General features: G+C 42.2%; 1 protein-coding gene across 1 annotated transcript in view; it reads left to right on the plus strand.

The window, feature by feature from the left end:
* Positions 1–4358: 4358 nt before the first annotated feature.
* Positions 4359–16616, plus strand: part of RAD23B (RAD23 homolog B, nucleotide excision repair protein) — a 42114-nt gene continuing 29856 nt past the window's right edge. Inside the window, exon 1 of the mRNA XM_027708689.1 lies at positions 4359–4499. Coding sequence (XP_027564490.1) covers positions 4434–4499 — 66 coding nt within the window. The 5' untranslated portion in view covers positions 4359–4433. The remainder of the gene's footprint in view (positions 4500–16616) is intronic.

A 16616-nucleotide genomic window follows, 5' to 3' on the forward strand; every position in this document is an offset into this window, starting at 1 on the left:
CAAGTACTGATGGAAACTCTAACAAGAATCTCCATGCTTTTGAGTGTGCTGCTGAAAATGCACATGACTTCCCCTATCCAAGGGAGTAACCCTGCTTCAGAGTGAGATTTCTCCAAGTCTGAAGGCTCCAGTTGCTTTTGATGACTCTTTTCTTTCAGATCACGAGGTGTGCAGATATGAGAGATCACTTAAGTCCAATGAAAAGTAAGATCCAGACCCTCTTCTACCTGCAGCTGGTAGTGGCTGAAGTGGTTACAACTGCCTTGCTGCATGTTACCACTGCCCCCAGGGTCACTGCCTAATACCTCAGTGTCTAATCAGCTGATTACCCTAGGCAGCTGCTCTTTACTATTGTGACAAATGGTGTGAAGCTGCACAATAAATGAGGACGACTGTGGAAGGTTGGTAGCAGTTTCATACCTCAAGTAAACCCCCAAATTATTTCTGTAGTGAAAGAAATAATGCTGCCAGCTGCAGACAGAGAAACCTCCTGAGAGCACGCAGAATTAGATTAAGGGTGAATTCATTTACTGCAATTACTGCAAACTATGTACTGGAATCTAAGTACTGGTTTCACTTGGTTACGCCCCAACCTCTCTCAGTGAGTTCTTAAAGGGGCTTGGGTACTTTGATTCAACCTGGCAGTGCACAGGAGAAAACAACAAAATTCTCAGGTTGAATGACAAACTTTTACTTGCAAACTTTAGAACACAGGTAGAATTAGGCACCAGGCAAATTTTAAAGCAACATCCAGTCAAAGTAAGGCACTTCATAAACTAGCACACTCTAGCCCATGCAACTTTAAGTTACCCAAATTTCGAGATGAAGAAGTTAGGAGAAGAAAAAGACACACATTACCAGTGTGTGCTTCATTTGATCCAAAGCCCCTCCAGACTACGCTGCCCATCTAGACCCCTTCTAACTATCTACCTTAGTAACAACTCTTCCTATTTGCCCCAGTGTTTGCCATAGAAACCATGGAAACTTTTACCAAAAGTAGGCAAACTGTAATAACATGCAATAGGGGCTTCTTTTGTGGCTGAAGAGGTGAAACATACATAATCTGAGGTGACAACACACAGACGTACTCACTGATGCTGTTATGCACAGTGATTTCTGTAACAGCCAGGGTTCTTGAAGCCAGGAGTGTGTTTACAGCTTTGAACAGAAATGTGTAGAGAACAGTTTCTAGGAATCACAGATAACCAGAAAGAGCTGAGGAGGACAAAGCCATGGCAGCATGAAGCTGGAAAAACTGCAGCAGGGAGATCAAGTTACTTGGAAACAGCAGTTCTGAGAAATCAAAAGTAATGGTATGCATTTGCCACCAAAATGTGCTTCCAACTCTTGGGCCTCATTTCACATCTCTCTCAAATCAACCCAAGTTTTTTTATTTGCATAGAAGAGGTTTCTGTGATCACTGAGACAGCATAGAAACCGTTATAAATGAAGTTAGTAACTGTGATGCTCTACTCTGAACACAGGACAATTATCCAAAGTACTTCAGACACAGAATGAAAACAAAAACAAGCAATGGCTGTGAAGGAGAAGCACTGTGAAACTAGATGTTGAGAATAATCTGGGGGAAAAAACCCTAACCTTTAATTCTGCAACTGTAAGACCTGGAGAATCAAGAACTGCGAGATTTTATGGAGCTGAATGAGCTCAGGGAGAGGAAATACCAAGAATTTGTTTATTTATTATATTCCCCATACAATGAGTTGTTCCTGGAACACTCAGAGGGGAAAAAAATCACAGCTTTTTTTTTCTTTTTTTTTTTCTTCTCCCTCATTCTATTTCAAAGTTCAAATAAATCATCAGGAAAACTTCATTCTTAGCAGTCATGGCCTTTGGAGTTGATTCCCAGTTTTTCTGAGGCTTTTACAAGCCCTCACAGCAGAACTAAACAGCCATGGAGTAAATGAACCCTCACTCCACCACGGGCAGAACTGCTTCATACTCTACACAGCAACCACAGAAAGCAGAATGCATAGTTTACATTTAACATATTCTGAGCTGAAAAGGGTAGTGAAACTGACACTCAGCAGGAGGTACTTTTATTTGCATGTGAAGATCAGCTCTTATATATCTGGACTTCTGAATGAAAAGTTCGAAAACATGCCTTTTATCTGCCAGGTACAGAATTAGATCTGGTATCCGGCAACACTGAAAGTGAACAAACAGCATATTTTAAGTTGTAACTATTCATGCAAAAGACAGACAGCAGTATTTAATATCTCTCTCTCTCTCTCTCTTTTTTTTTTAATGGCTCACCATGCAATGCAAGCAAGTTATTCTGCAATGCCAAGAATGTTGGATTCCTACTAGCAACAGTCAGCAGTTTCTTTTTGGTTGCGAAAGCCATAAGAGGCTCTGGCTGTCTGGCAGCTGTGTCAGAGCTCGAGGCGGACGCTGACAGCAGCAGCACCTCCAGCTCTGTGTGTATGTGTAACATGTACCCATTCCCACAATCCTGCGGGGAGAGGGGTCTCCCACTTTCCCTTTGCCTGCTGGCCCCTCCTCTGCCACGCTGTTGGGAGGAAATGGCTAGGAAGCCAAGCTTACTATGTTAGAATATGTTTTTTATTACAAACATTAGGCTGACAATGTGGCAGAGCAGAGCTTCTCCAGCCATTACACAATACTAGGAAATTTGGAGTTTAATTACATTACAGTATTGGGCTAGCTTGACATCAGTGTCTCCTTTTGCAGAAAGACAGCCTTGTTTACAAAGAAAATGCCTTGATGCCAAACCTGCTGATGGAAAGATCCCACACCTGCCCTTGGAAGAGGTTGTAAGGGGGAAGATCCCACACCTGCCAATGGAAGAAGCTACAAGGAGGGAGATACCACTTTGCTGATGAAAGAGGCTATAAGGAGTGGGGACAGGGGTCTTTTTTTACCAGCATAGCCTGTTCAACTTTAAAGTATATTTGTAGCAGTGCTCTCCCCCTACTGCCTAAGGAGCACCAGGGCAAATAGAGTTTAATAACCCAATAAAAGTACACACTAACTACTGAAAGACTAAACTACTAAGCTCACCATGAGTGGGCAGTGTGTGCTCGTAGCCCAGAAAGCCAAATGAATCCTGGGCTGCATCCAAAGGAGTGTGGCCAGCATGTCAAGGTAGTGAGACTTCACTTTGAGTGCTGCATCCAGTTCTGCTGTCCCCAACACAGGAAGGACGTGGAACTGTTGGAGCAAGTCTAGAGAGCCTTGCTGTAGTCTAGCCACAGAGTTGATAAGAGGACTGGACCACCTTTGCTGTGAAGACAGGCTGAGAAAGTTGGAGCTGTTCAGCCTAGAAAAGAGAAGGTTCCATGGAGACCTCATAGCAGCCTCCCAGTACCTGAAGGAGCCACAAGGAAACCGGAGAGGAACTTTTTGTCTGAACTGTAGTGATAGGATAGTGAGTAATGGGTACAAATTGAAAGTTAGATATAAGGAATAAATTCTTCACTGTGAGGGTAGCGAGACACTGGAACAGGTTGCTCAGGGATGCTCTGGAAGCCTCAACCCTGGCAATGTTCAATGCCAGGTTGGGTAAAACCTTGAGCAACCTGGTCTAGTGGAAAGTATCCCTGCCCATGGCAAGGGAAGGTTGGGAATAGATGATCTTTAAGGTCCCTTCCAATCTCTTAACCTTCTATGATTCTATGAAACCAGCACTGGCAGAGCTGAGGTGCTATAAACATGAATGTGTATTAATACACTTGTGTAACAAGTGATAATCAACTTATCAGCACTGTATCTCTGGGCCCCTCAGGTCCAGAGAAAGGAATGGGACTGGGGAAGGGTCTGGAGCACCAGGAGCGGCTGAGGGAGCTGGGGAGGGCGGCAGGGGCTCAGCCTGGACAAAAGGAAGCTCAGGGGTTACCTTCTCTCTCCCTGCAACTCCCTAACAGGAGGGTGGAGTCGGGGGAGTCGGGCTCTGCTCCAAGGAAACAAGGGACAGGATGACAGAAAACGGCCTCAAACTGCACCAGGGGAGGCTTAGGATGGACATTACGAGGAATTTCTTCACAGAACAGGTTATTAGACACTGGAAGGCGCTGCCCAGGGAGGTGGTGGAATCACCGTCCCTGGAGATTTTCAGGAAAACACTGAACGCGGCGCTCAGCGCCAAGGTCTGGTTGACATGGAGGCGTTCGGTCACTGGTCATCGTTTGGACTCGATGCCATCAGAGCTCTCCAGATTCGCGACTCTCCATGTTTCCATTCCCGTGTCTGTGTATTAGTGCACTGTCCCCGGCGCACCCCGCCCTCCCACGCCACTGGCGCCTGCGCCATTGCGGGCTCCCGAAGGGGCGCGTGCGCGTCTCGCCCTCCCGCCGGCACCGCCTCCTTCTCCTCCTCCTCTTTTTCTCCTCCCCTTCCCGGCCGCTTCCAGGGGAAGGGACGCGGGGCCTGGAGCGCGGACATCGCCCGCCGCCATGCAGATCACGCTCAAGACCCTCCAACAGCAAACCTTCCGCATCGACATCGACCCCGAGGAGACGGTGCGGACATTCCTGGGCTCCCTTCATCCCGCCCCGGGACGCGGCGGTGGGGAGGGATGCGGGGATCCTTCCCTTCGCCCCCCGCGGGAAAAGAGGGGGATGGACCTCTCCGGTGGGGATGGTGGGGCATCAGTGAGAGGATGGGACTGCAGGGGTGGTGCAGTGGAGGATTTTTGGGGGTTCGGGGAGGTGGTGGGGGTGGAGGGAGGGAGGTATGAGCGCAGCAGGGGGTGATGCGGGATCCCCTTTCCCTCGGGATGCGGCTGGGTGAGGGTGACTTCCCATCGCTCAAGGAAAGGGGCTGCCGCGGCCAAAGCCCCCGGCGGAAGGACTTTATGCCTTGTTTTGAAGGAGAACGCCCCGGAGGTGGGAGGTGGGATAGCCCAGGAGGTGGGAAAGGGGGAATAGCCCGAGAGGTGGGAGAAGAAATAAATAAACTCACGTAGACCTGGGGAGGAGGGGAGCACTATAGATAGCGAAAGTTTTTCCTTTCGGGAATCGAGGTGCCCACACCCATGGATTAGCGGGTAATGGGCACAGATGGTTTATACTGGGAGTACTCGGGTGGGGGAGGGCGGTGCAGCAGAAGGCAGACGTGGTGGTCCTTCCCATGGATTCCCGCCAGGAAAGGAGGTGCTGGGAAAGCTGTGGGGCTTTTCTTGTGGGGCAGGAATGTGTGTGCAGCAGAGGAGCTCGTGTTTGCTCCCAGGTGCATCGCAGGTATGTGTGCTGTGCGTGGTGCAAGTGGGTGAGTGCGGGAAGGGTTTGTTGTTTTGTCTCGCAGGGTGAGCTGCAGTGATTAATTAACCTGCAGGTTAATTAGAAGGTGAAGGAGTGCACGGGAGACTCTGCTGACCTCGGTGGAGTCTCCTGCAGAGGTGTTGGGCTGTGTGGTGGAATTCACAGCAGCATGAATCCCTCATTGGTGTGTTTACAGTGACTGTGTGTCTCTCACGATGTTGCGAGCGGGGAGGCCTGTTGTGCGCTCAGGTGAATGTTTTCTACCGGCCCACAGGAGTCTGCTGAAAAATCCTCGGGGAAATGCAGCGTTCTGTGATAAGAGGAAGGGCCTATAAGTGAGTTGGCATGGTTGGAAGTTGCCTTGTCATCAGTAGGGATGTTTGCTTTAAGAGCCAAGCCCAGGCACAGTTATGGCATTGGTTTGAAAAATTTGGGGAGGCTGGCAGGTGAAGGCTTGCCTGCAGCAGCCTTTCATGTGACAGGTGGGCAGCGAAGCTCTGGAAACTATGGAACATTGTATCTGCTTTTATAAAGTCTGTTTACCCTCTTCCCCTCCCATCTTCAGAAAAAAATAAAGGATGACTGTTAAAGTTGGACTAAGAGCTCATTTGTGTGAGCAGTGTGGCCGAGGGATGTGGCAAATGTGTAGGAGAAGCATGTGTTAGAAACTTTCAAATATTTAAAACATCTGTCCTTCCTGTTACAGAGTAAGGACTCTTCATCTTTTCTCCTGCTCCCTGTATTCGTTGAGGTCCTGGGAGGTAAATTCAGGGAGAGGAATGTTGCCAGTCAAAGCCCTCACCAGTTTATGAGGCAGTAGAATGCAATGGCTATAAGTTGGATTGTGGGAAATGAGACTGCACCCTCTGTTTACAAATATAGATGTTATGGGAGCTCAGAATAAGAATGCTTCTCATGGGCATAATACTTCAGGTTTTGGCCAGGAGTGGATGGTAAGACAGAGGGAAATATGGGTAGGATTTGAGGAGAACTTTGTTTTACAGAGGGCAGGATGAAGACTTGATCTTATTATTACCCGTATGGGTAAAAAAATATATAAAGTTTCCTTGGCATACTTTTTTAGAAAATTATGAAGAAATTATTGTTGAAAATGTTCTGTTACAAAGCATAGAACTTAGTAAAGAAAAGAAAACTTTTGAACCATCATCTAGAAACTGAATCTTAAAATTGGAAAATGCTTTGAAATGTGTTAAGCAAGTGTTTCAAAAGTATGTGCTTGGAAGTTCTCAGTCTTATTTTTGGAAAATACCAATTTTAGCTATATGCACTGCTTCTTAGATTAATTTTCTAACATCTTGAAACAAATGTGTTTCGTGGAGTTTAGGAGACATTACTTTTAGTCCTTGGACCATGTGTGTATTTCTCACACAGAGGTAGGCTTGTTTACTTGGAGCTGTGCCCTTTACTGTGACAAGGCCAAAATCATGTAGTTGTGATAGACAGAGGAAAGCTGTTGCTCCAAAGATGGATTCTGGTTCTCTAAAACTGATTTCTGTTTTCTAGCAATTTCTCCCCTTATTCTCAATACCACATTAATCTGAAGAGACTTGATGTTACTGTGCAAGGTAGCATTCTAACAAGAGTTTATGCTTGTAGCTGAGTTGTCATTAACAGTAAGGAATATTTAAACAAACCTTCCAGTGAGAATTTGAAGCAACACATTTCCTAATAATTAGTTAGCCTTGTTATGACTTTTTCACAAGAAACTGATCTTTTTCCCCTATTAAATCAGACAGTTGAATTTTAAACTTGCCTTCCATTATGTGACTTAAATTTTGGTTTAGTTGTGTTTTAAAGTATTGGCCAGCTGAGTAGTTTGACTGAACAAAAACTAGACTTGAAGCCATCCTGCTTGCCAAAGTGCTGGGAGAAGACTGTCAAATATTAGGACTGGCTAAAGAAGTTGAAAAGGTTTAGCCTCAGGCCCTGTTACTGGGGAAGGCTTGTCATCAAATGGAGAGATTTTTGCAGGCATGGCTGTTTTTGTCGAGTTTTGGGGGTGCCAGTGTTGCACTTGGGCTCTGTGGAAGGGTGGATCTACCCATGGTGATCATTCTGGTGTTCCATTCAGGTCCTGGGCATTCAGACTCAACTAGGATAAATGAAAGTGTGTATCTATCTGCACAAGCTGCTGCTTCTGTTTGTTGGATGTCTGTGACAAAGTAAATACATTGAGCATTATGTTAGCAGCAAGTAATAAGCCCTGTCTGACACAGATGCAGACCTATGTACCCACATCCCTTGTCTGAGGTGACAGTGATGACCTTGTAGGCTTCTAAATGTAGCAACTCGGTTGTAGTTATCACTATGTAGACCTGAAGCAGGCTTTAAAAAAATCTCAACAAACACTTAACTTCCTTTGGAAGTGAAACGCCAGGCAAAAGTAAGTCTGTCTTGTTTGATTTTCAGCTCCCCTGCGCCATTAACCTAAAAACCTGTTTGACAGAATGCAGAGGGGTGCAAGGAACATTCGGGATGTCAGGAGTCTTTTGGCCAAAGTCTCTGTCACATAATACAGGCTTTCACATTTCACTGTTCCACCACAGTGTTTGAACACCCAGGGGGAAGCCAGCTTGTTTAACACCGTGTCAGCAGAACACTGAGCTGTGGGAATTTGAGCTTCTGTCTGTTCTGGTGCATCCATATGCTCTATTGTTAAACCTGTTTATGGGGATTTTTGGATCTTCAGTGCTAGAAGCTCCTGGTCTTTAAGTTTAGAAATTTAGGCTGGACACTACCTGAAGTTCTCTTAAATGTGTGGGGAGTATGTTCCAGCAAAAATGAAGCATGATTCAAAGGGTATGTAATAAGGAAGAAGTGAGGTTTGGCAAATACTTCATTTTTTTCCAGATAAAACAGGTATACTGCAAGGAAAAAGATATACTACTTTCATTTTTCAAAAGGCAATGCAATAGCAAAGAACCTCTATTTTCTGGTTTGTAGGGAGTATAAAAAACATTTTGACTTTGTAACAGCAATGAGGTGGTTCATATGAGGGAGGTAGCTACTTAATAATTGTATGGAGGGTGTCTATGGTAAAAGGACAAGTGCTTTAATTCTCTTTAGAGAGTGCAGTCATAAATTTATGAATTAGTTGAAACTGTAGTCTGAAGGGGTAGGACACGAAAGAGAATGCTGTTCATGAACCCACACAATTTTATTAAGTTACATCTGTTTGTATCTATTCTTTATATTGAGAGCTGTACTAAAGCATATAGTAAAAAAAGGAGATAAGTATTAAAAGTCTGTGTAATTTTAAGGCATGCTTTGCATCAGTTCTTGTTCTTTTAGGACTAGGAAAGATGCATGAAAACAAATAATGGGTTCTTGTAAAATATATCAATCATAACTGTGGGCTTCTGTTGAAAAAATCCCTCCTGGTCCAGCAGAATAACAAGAGTTAACACTATTTGGTATGTAAGTGAACAAACTATAAGTAGTAGAAGTAGTAGTACATTTATTTATCTCATTTTTCTTTTATATAATAGAAGAAGATATAGACATAATAGATTTAATTTTGGTCATTTCAGTTTTGCTGAATATGTGGTTTATTGTATTTGTCAGAAAAATTAAATTTATAAAGCAGTGCTGCTGGAATCTGAGGCTGTTGCTGGGTGACATAATCAGAGCTGACTTTAAGGCTTTTAACATATGAAGAAGTATGAACCTACTCTTACTATTTCCTTCCTACATGTCTCAAGGCAGGTTAGTCCAGCAGCAGTTGTGGATAAAAGAATTGTATGTGTATTTCCCTGAGAGTTTATCATTTTTAGTGGTTAGAGGAAAAGTGCTCTCATGGTTCCTGTTCAAAACCCAGAAATACCCTTTTGGGTTAAAGATGCCTTTCTGTTTCAAGTCCTGGTATTTTTCTCTAAGTATTCTTTGATTTTAGAGTGAGTATTTTTTTGCTCTTATAGAGGATTGTTATGTTGCTCTTGCATCTCTTCAGGATTTTATTGGTGAGTGTTTGTACTTGCACAGTCAGAGGAGGTGTGAATTTGGAGGGTTTGTACTTGCTGCTTGAGGCTCCATACATGACTCTGCAAAATCGTAACTTCAGAGATTACCAGAGTAAGAGTATCACAGAGCATTTCCTTTTTTCCTATTATTTTCATACTTTGCAGATTGTAGCATTTATGAGAGTTGTGTTCTCTGATAATTCATGTTTATTTAATAAACTCTCTGGGGTTATTTTTTGCTACTACTTTGCTTTGGTGGATATTCTTTTTCCTGCTTCCTGGCTAGAGTTAGAATTTTCAAGCTAGGGAAGTTGTTCTCATTCTTAGCTGAGGAAGACTAGGCTTTCACATGTTCAGGAATATTTTCCTTGAATTCTATTGAGCGTTCTAATATAATTTCCAAAGAACTTTGGGCAGGATGACACTTATTTCTGTAAAATTTAATAAAAGGATAAAATAAGATAAATTACTTAATACAACTAAATTATTTCATACATATTAGAATATGTTTTTACATGTTACCCATTTTTCATTGCATTGGCTCTGACTATAATTTTACACCTGTTTTATTTATAATGTTCTTATCCAGTTTAGCTGTCAGGAATGAAAACTTAGTTTTGTACTTACGTTAATTTTTCAGTATTATGTGCTCAACAATCCAGACTTTCTTGGAACACCATTCCCAACATGGCCAAAAGACTGAGAATTTAAATATACAGGTTGTACACACTTAAGGATACTGTACATACATGTGTCTTATTTAAAATCTGTTTTTCAGATATGATTGGAAAGCAAGGATATGCGTTCTTGATATGGATAACAACAGGCTGGAAGGTGTTCCCTTTGAAACTTGGAATATGGAGAGTACTATTGATTAAAAAGAATAATAGGAGCAGATGATTCTGCTACTGATTAGCCTCATTGCTGCCCTTATACATACAAGGGCATGTTTACCAACAAACCCTTTGAAAATATTTTCGTTGAATTCCTAAAACACAGGAAAATACTTCCCCGAATGAGTATCTACAGGTGTAAAATAAGGTGGTGTAAACGTAGAGAGCTGAAGGATGTGGCTGACAATGTCTTCTCCCACGGAGGTTTGTGTCTTTGGTCACAGCTCCCTTGGATGGAGTGTATTCACTGAAACAAATCACTCTTTAGTTTACAGGACATGGGGATGTGCAGCTTGTCTTACCTAGTCCCTGTAAGGGACCCAGATTGCTGTTCTTTGCATGCTGCCCTGCATGGAGCGCCAAAAGAACAGGGAAAGGAGAGGAAAGGACTTGCCACTGTTATGAGCACACCCAGCCAGAATGTTGTCTGTAGGCTGACTACAGACATTCCCCATGTTTTTGTGTCAGAGGCACCTATCCAGCTGGTTTGCCAGTATGCATAACGGAAAAGGCTTTTTTAAGAAGTGTCTTTTCATAGTTACTTGAAATGTCTTGTCAGTTATCTTCATACTCAAACCACTGTGTTGCTTTTACATTTGAAAATCAGTTTGTGTTGTAGAAATTGGCTGCCTAAAGGTACAGGAGGGTTGTTCATGCCAATCAGTGTGACCAGGCAAGACTCCCCCACTCAGACAATGTCAGATGTCTCCTTAAAACAAGCCTTTGTGGGTTCCTAGGCAGAGCTGTCTATAGCCACATCTTTCTACTTTTCTTGGAGCTTCAGATAGCTGAAAGCTCTGCTTTATGTTGAAATCGTTGTGTTCCTGTGTTAGTACAAAGCTGCATGTGCGCAGCTCTTTTAGTCACTGTCTTGCATCAGAAAACTGGCTGCTAGTATCTCCTCTTTTAGGCAGGGCTTAGATCAGTTTGGAAATCCAGGATGGAAGTGTGTGGAGGCCAGTTCTGAGATCAGAAATTAATGCTGTTGATCTCTGTGCAGTGTATAACAGCAACTGCTAGATTTATGAATTTCACCTGGTTTTAGATGAGCTCGATTTTTGGAGATTAGACAGACAGAGGTAACTGCCTAGGAAGTAAAATGTCAGATTTAAATTTGGATTTTTACCTTACCGGTTCCAGACTATTTTTCTTACAGGCAGTGCTGCTGCTTTGTATACAAACTCCAGCACAGTAAATACAGCTAGTAAATACGGAAGTTTATGAATGCTTTATCATGTCTGTGAGGCTATTTTTAAATGTTAGAATAACTTTAAATGCCTTGTTTAGTTGAATACAATTGGAGGTTTTTTTCAGGCACTTAATAAGCTCATAAATCTGACTGGCTTCACAAGACTCTTCCCAATTATCTGTTATAGCTTTGGGGCGTAAAGTAGGGCAATAATCTGTTCATGCAACCACCAGTATGGTCTCCTGACTAAATATGAGTGTCCTGTTTAGAAAGGCAATACAAGGGAACAGTAAACGTAGATTTTTGTCAGAAAAATCTGCTTTTATAATTTGTAGAAGGAAGTAGCTGGAACCAAATGTGTTCTTACCAGTAAAAGTACTGCAAAGCATTGACTTGTGAGCTGAATAGTTTCTTTTCCTCTGGATATTTCAGTAGTATGCACAACATTTGTTGTTAATTAGTTGCTGATCACATAGTTTGATTAAGGGTAATAAAACCTATTGCACTGGTCAGTTTGTTGCTTCATTAGCTGGTTTATTGTCTGACACAGCTGCACTGTCCTCACCTGACTTAGAGAAGTGTCTATATGATAGTATAATGTGTGGAAAATGTGTTTGCAAGGGCAGTGGGAGGGGAAGACTCAGGAATATTAAGCCTTAATTCTAAGCAGAAGTGTTTGGACTATTGTATCCTCCCTCAGGGAGAAGGGGGAGAGCAAAGCCTTTTGGACTGAAAGCTTTTTGTCCTTGTCTAACCATGTCTTTCCCCACAGTCTGGGAGAAACCAGTTAGTCTATTATAGAAAAAGATGAAGAATGGCAGAGAATTATAAGGTAGATTAAAAACTGTTTCTTTGTAAAGGGAAACAGTTTAGTGGGAGTCCTCCAGAGTTGGTCTTGTAATCCATCTCTTCATAGTCCTTTTATTCACTTGATAAGAATTTGAGTACAAATCAATAGAAGTGTGATGGAACTGAAGAAAACAAAGTTTGATGTTAGTACCTGGCTTCCTGATTGGAGGTCAGACTTTAAAAATGACTTTCAAATGAGCAGCATAGACTAATTGAGTCAGGTTTACTCAAAGGTCAAGCCCTGAAGATCACAGATCCTGTAGTGATGCTACTCTGCTACGTGTGTGCTAGCCACCTGTTCCCAAGGGGAATGAATTTCCACCAGAGCAGGTGGAAAAAAAAGGGATGCCTGGAGCCTGTGGGAAAACTGGGACTCACATGAAAGGAGGCTAAAGGGCTCTTGCCTAGCTTAACTCACAAGTTTTGGTAGTGTTGCATAAATGTTTTACACCGGTAAGCACCATGGGAGGTGGGAAGGCTATACCTTCTTGAATTGTAACATCAGCCCAAGAACAAATGAGTATTAATAATATATGAATTAATTTGGGCTGGAAATTAGGAAAGGGCTTCCAACATCAGAATAAACTTTGTAGCAGCCTTGTGATAGAAGTAGCAAACAACCTCACAGGTCTTCAGGTGGATCAAATTCCTGATGAAGCTTGTGGTGTGGAAGGTTGCTTTGTGGCTTGATGTCATAAGAGATCCTTTTCAGTTTTGTTTTCAGTTTCTCTGTAGATCTTGAGGAATACAGCAGTTTATCTTGCCTGTGTAGTATAGCCTGTGTAAAATATAAATTAAAATTGATGAAAGTATACTGTTCACTTTTTCATTAGGATTTTTGAAATGTGTCTTTGAATAAACTGATTATTTTTACCTCTTTTGTGTAAGCATATGCATGAGGTAGGAGAAATGAAAACTGGTGTGTGAGAGGAAAGGGAGGGTGTTTGCTCAAAGGGAACTGCTTGTCTAGATGGAACCCAAGCTTATCTGGAGAAAATTAACTGCGGGGAACAACTGGGCAACTTAGCACTGGTGATTTTGTGAAACACATTTTTAGGATGCCTAGCTGATGCAGTTAGGAACTGTTATTTCTTCGGAGGACCCCAGTTTTTCAGGTTGGAATTGATCAGCTCTAACTTTTAATTACATGGCATATATTCTTGAGGACATGGAGTTCAGTCTGAATAGCAGGGAGAGTTTTGCATCTAAATTCATAGAGGACAGAGGAAGATCACCTTGTCTTGTAAGTGTGATGTTTCTGAGTCTTTAGAGTAAGTGTTTGTAGATGAATTGATGCTCATTCTTAAAGGTACTACCATAAAGTACGGGCTCCCTTTGAGATGCTGTGAAATTTATTGGGGCAGAAGAAAAATGGGATTCACTGAGGACTGAAATACATTTTGAACTCTGATCAGATTGAATAAGGCTAGGTAGCCTGAAGGATTTTTTTATGGATCTGTATTTATGAGAAAAATACATCATATCTGTGGATACAGAAGTTGACTGTATATTTTAAACCTGCTTTCTCAGTTTGACAGATCAGTGTGCTGGGTGTGCTTTCACAAAATTAATTTTCCCCTAATAGCTGTGAACCAATGGCTATGCTGAGGTCTAGATTCTCAGCAACCCAATTTGCTAGTGACAAAGTTTAGGATGTGGCTTTTTTCAACAGCTCACTGCACCAGCAGCTGGAAGATGCAGCAGTCTTTCTGAAGAGCACTGAGAGGGCTTTAATTCTTTTTTTTAAATTTCCCATTGAAAATGGAGCATCTATTTAAATACTAATGAAGGTGGTTCAGACACACAGGTTGTCCACGAGGCTGAGTCTGCTTGTGGATGCTGAGTTAGTTTTCCCAGGTGTAATTCTGTGGAAGCTGAGGGTTCATGCTCTTGATGGTCCTCAGCACATGAAGGATATGTTAGAGCTGGTCCAGGGGAGGCCACAAAGAAGGTCAGAGTGCTGGAGCACCTGTCCTATGGAGGCAGGCTGAGAGAGCTGGCGTTGTTCACCCTGGAGAAAAAAAGCCTTTGGGAAGACCTCAGAACACCTTCCAGTACCTAAAGGGGGCTTATGGGCCATTGACTTAACAGTCCATGATCCCTGTGGGTCCCTTGCAACTCAGAATATTCTGTGTTCTGTGATATAAGAAAGATGGAAACAGACTTTGGAGCAGGCCTCTTATGATGGGGCAGGAGATAATAGTTTTAAACTAAAAGAGGGTAGATTTAGACTAGATGTGAGGAAGAAATTTTGTACAGTGAGGGTGGTGAAACACTGGAGTAGCTGTGGATGCCCTGTCTCTGGAAGTATTCAAGGCCAGGTTGGATGGGGCTTGGATCAACCTGATCTAGTTGAAGATATCTCTGCTCGTTGCATGGGGGTTGGACTGGGGGATCTTTACAGGTCCCTTCCAACCCAAACTATCCTGCGGTTCTGTGAATACTGCTTCTTGTTCAACCACTGTCATAATGAACACACTTATTTTCTCAATTCCCTTGGCTCCATAGTGTAAATGGAAGTTTGCCTATGTCTGGAGAGGAGTGCCACCTGCCAAAAGGGATGAAAGCGTAGCCCTGTCATTTGTCACAGACTTTCACAGAAGGTTTTGGAAGAGGACAGTGCCCCAGGTCACTTGGAGTACATCAACCACATCATAGTAAGGGGAAGCACTGCACATGAGGTGGACAGCAAAGGCAAATGGAATTGTTGGAAAATTACTGTCAATATTTTACTACAGTAAATATCTGAACTCCTTCTTGTGGATCCAGTTATCGTATAGTAATTAACTTGTATTTAGCGTGTCCTGACCTATCACAGTTAGCTGTTCAGACATTGTTTGAGAGGACAGATCTTGGTTTTGTTCCCCATAGGTAAAAGGCTATAGTGTGGAATAGAACTCAAACAAAGTAGAAATTTGAAACCAGTAGCTTGATTGATGCAGTGGACATGAAACAAGCCTTAATTTCTTCCTGAAAATAGATTATACTTCTTTGTCATGTTATATTTGTTATAGATCTATGACAAATATGGTAATGGGGTATAAAAGAAGTAGCTTTGAGACATTATCTTTGAGTGATTGATACAAGTGCATAAATATAAGAATAGGTAAGCAGAGTGTTAAAAACCAGGCATTTGAAAACATAACTGGCTTTTAACATGATTGAGGGAATTAATTTGCCCTAGGGCATGCAGGACATTTAACTGGAATTGCCTGAAGTATGTAATAGTTGAAAGCTCAGGAAAAACTCCTTGATGGCTTATCCATGGCCTAAGGAAACTATTCAGTATAAGGTGAGTGACTTCCATCCTTAGTAATTGGGGAGGAATTAACAAATTATATTTTTAGTTTTCAAGGAAATACACTTTAAAAATAAACTTAAATCCAGGGATAGGACAGAATTCTGTAAAGTAAGTGCATGAGAATGATGATGCTTTCAGCAAATCATTATTAAAACAAGTTATGGTTTGACTGTCCTCAGGACTTAGGGATGGCAGTGAGCTGTTTTTAGTTTTCCTATGGAAAAGCAACTGCCTGGTTGGAGACTGATTCCTAAGTACTTGGTAAGTGCTGGGATGGCATGTATGATACAAATACCAAAAGCATCCTTCCTTCAACTGCTGAGGAAGAAGAGTTGGCTTCCTGTTTTGGTGTAGTTGCACAGAGGGAAGCAATAAGTTGTGCTCTGTATCTTTGCAGAGTTTTATGAATACGGTTTTTTGAATATTCAGGGGAAAAAAACCCTTTAGAAGATGGTGTTAGCTTGTAGCAATAAGTTCATAACAGATTGGTTGTCTTTGTTTTATGTGTATTGGAGAGTCCATAAGAAAGCAAGAAGAATGACTGTACATACAGGCAGTTTGTCTTAAAACATGATTTCAGATGTGTTAGTGCAGGAATGCTTCTGCAGGAACATTGTTTATCTCCTCAGGACAGCACTGTGGAGTCTTTCAGGAGAATAAGAGTGTTCTGACACAGTGACAACAGTGTCATTTGAGCTCCTGAATGTGATGCTGTGAAAGTGTGGCTGATACATCAGTGGCCCCTGTAAGCAAGTAAACGTGTAGGCTTAAAATTGCTGTGCAAAAGCTCCAGAAATTACAGTGGAGGGGGAAGAGCTGGAAACTACTTATGTAAGATGAGCGGCTGAGCAATTTGCACAAGTCTTTGCATATTGAGACTTCAAGGTTGAATGTCATGGTGATTTTACCAAAAAGAAAAGCATTCTTGGAAGAGAATATTAAGATGATGAAAACCTTCAGCTGTGTATAGCCTGTGTCCCTCCTGAATGCAGAGAAAGAACAGGGCAAATGGGTCAGCAGATGAAAATATTTTTATCCCCAAATTTTTCAATTTATTTTTTCATTTTATTGTACACTTGTACTAGAAACTTCTCATGGAGAAATTATTTATCTAATTTGATTAAGTGCAGGAGATTATTTGACAAGGGAACATATTGCTCTACA

This window comes from Neopelma chrysocephalum, unplaced genomic scaffold (assembly GCF_003984885.1).
Source record: "Neopelma chrysocephalum unplaced genomic scaffold, ASM398488v2 Primary Assembly neopelma1_96472, whole genome shotgun sequence".
NCBI lineage: Eukaryota > Metazoa > Chordata > Aves > Passeriformes > Pipridae > Neopelma > Neopelma chrysocephalum.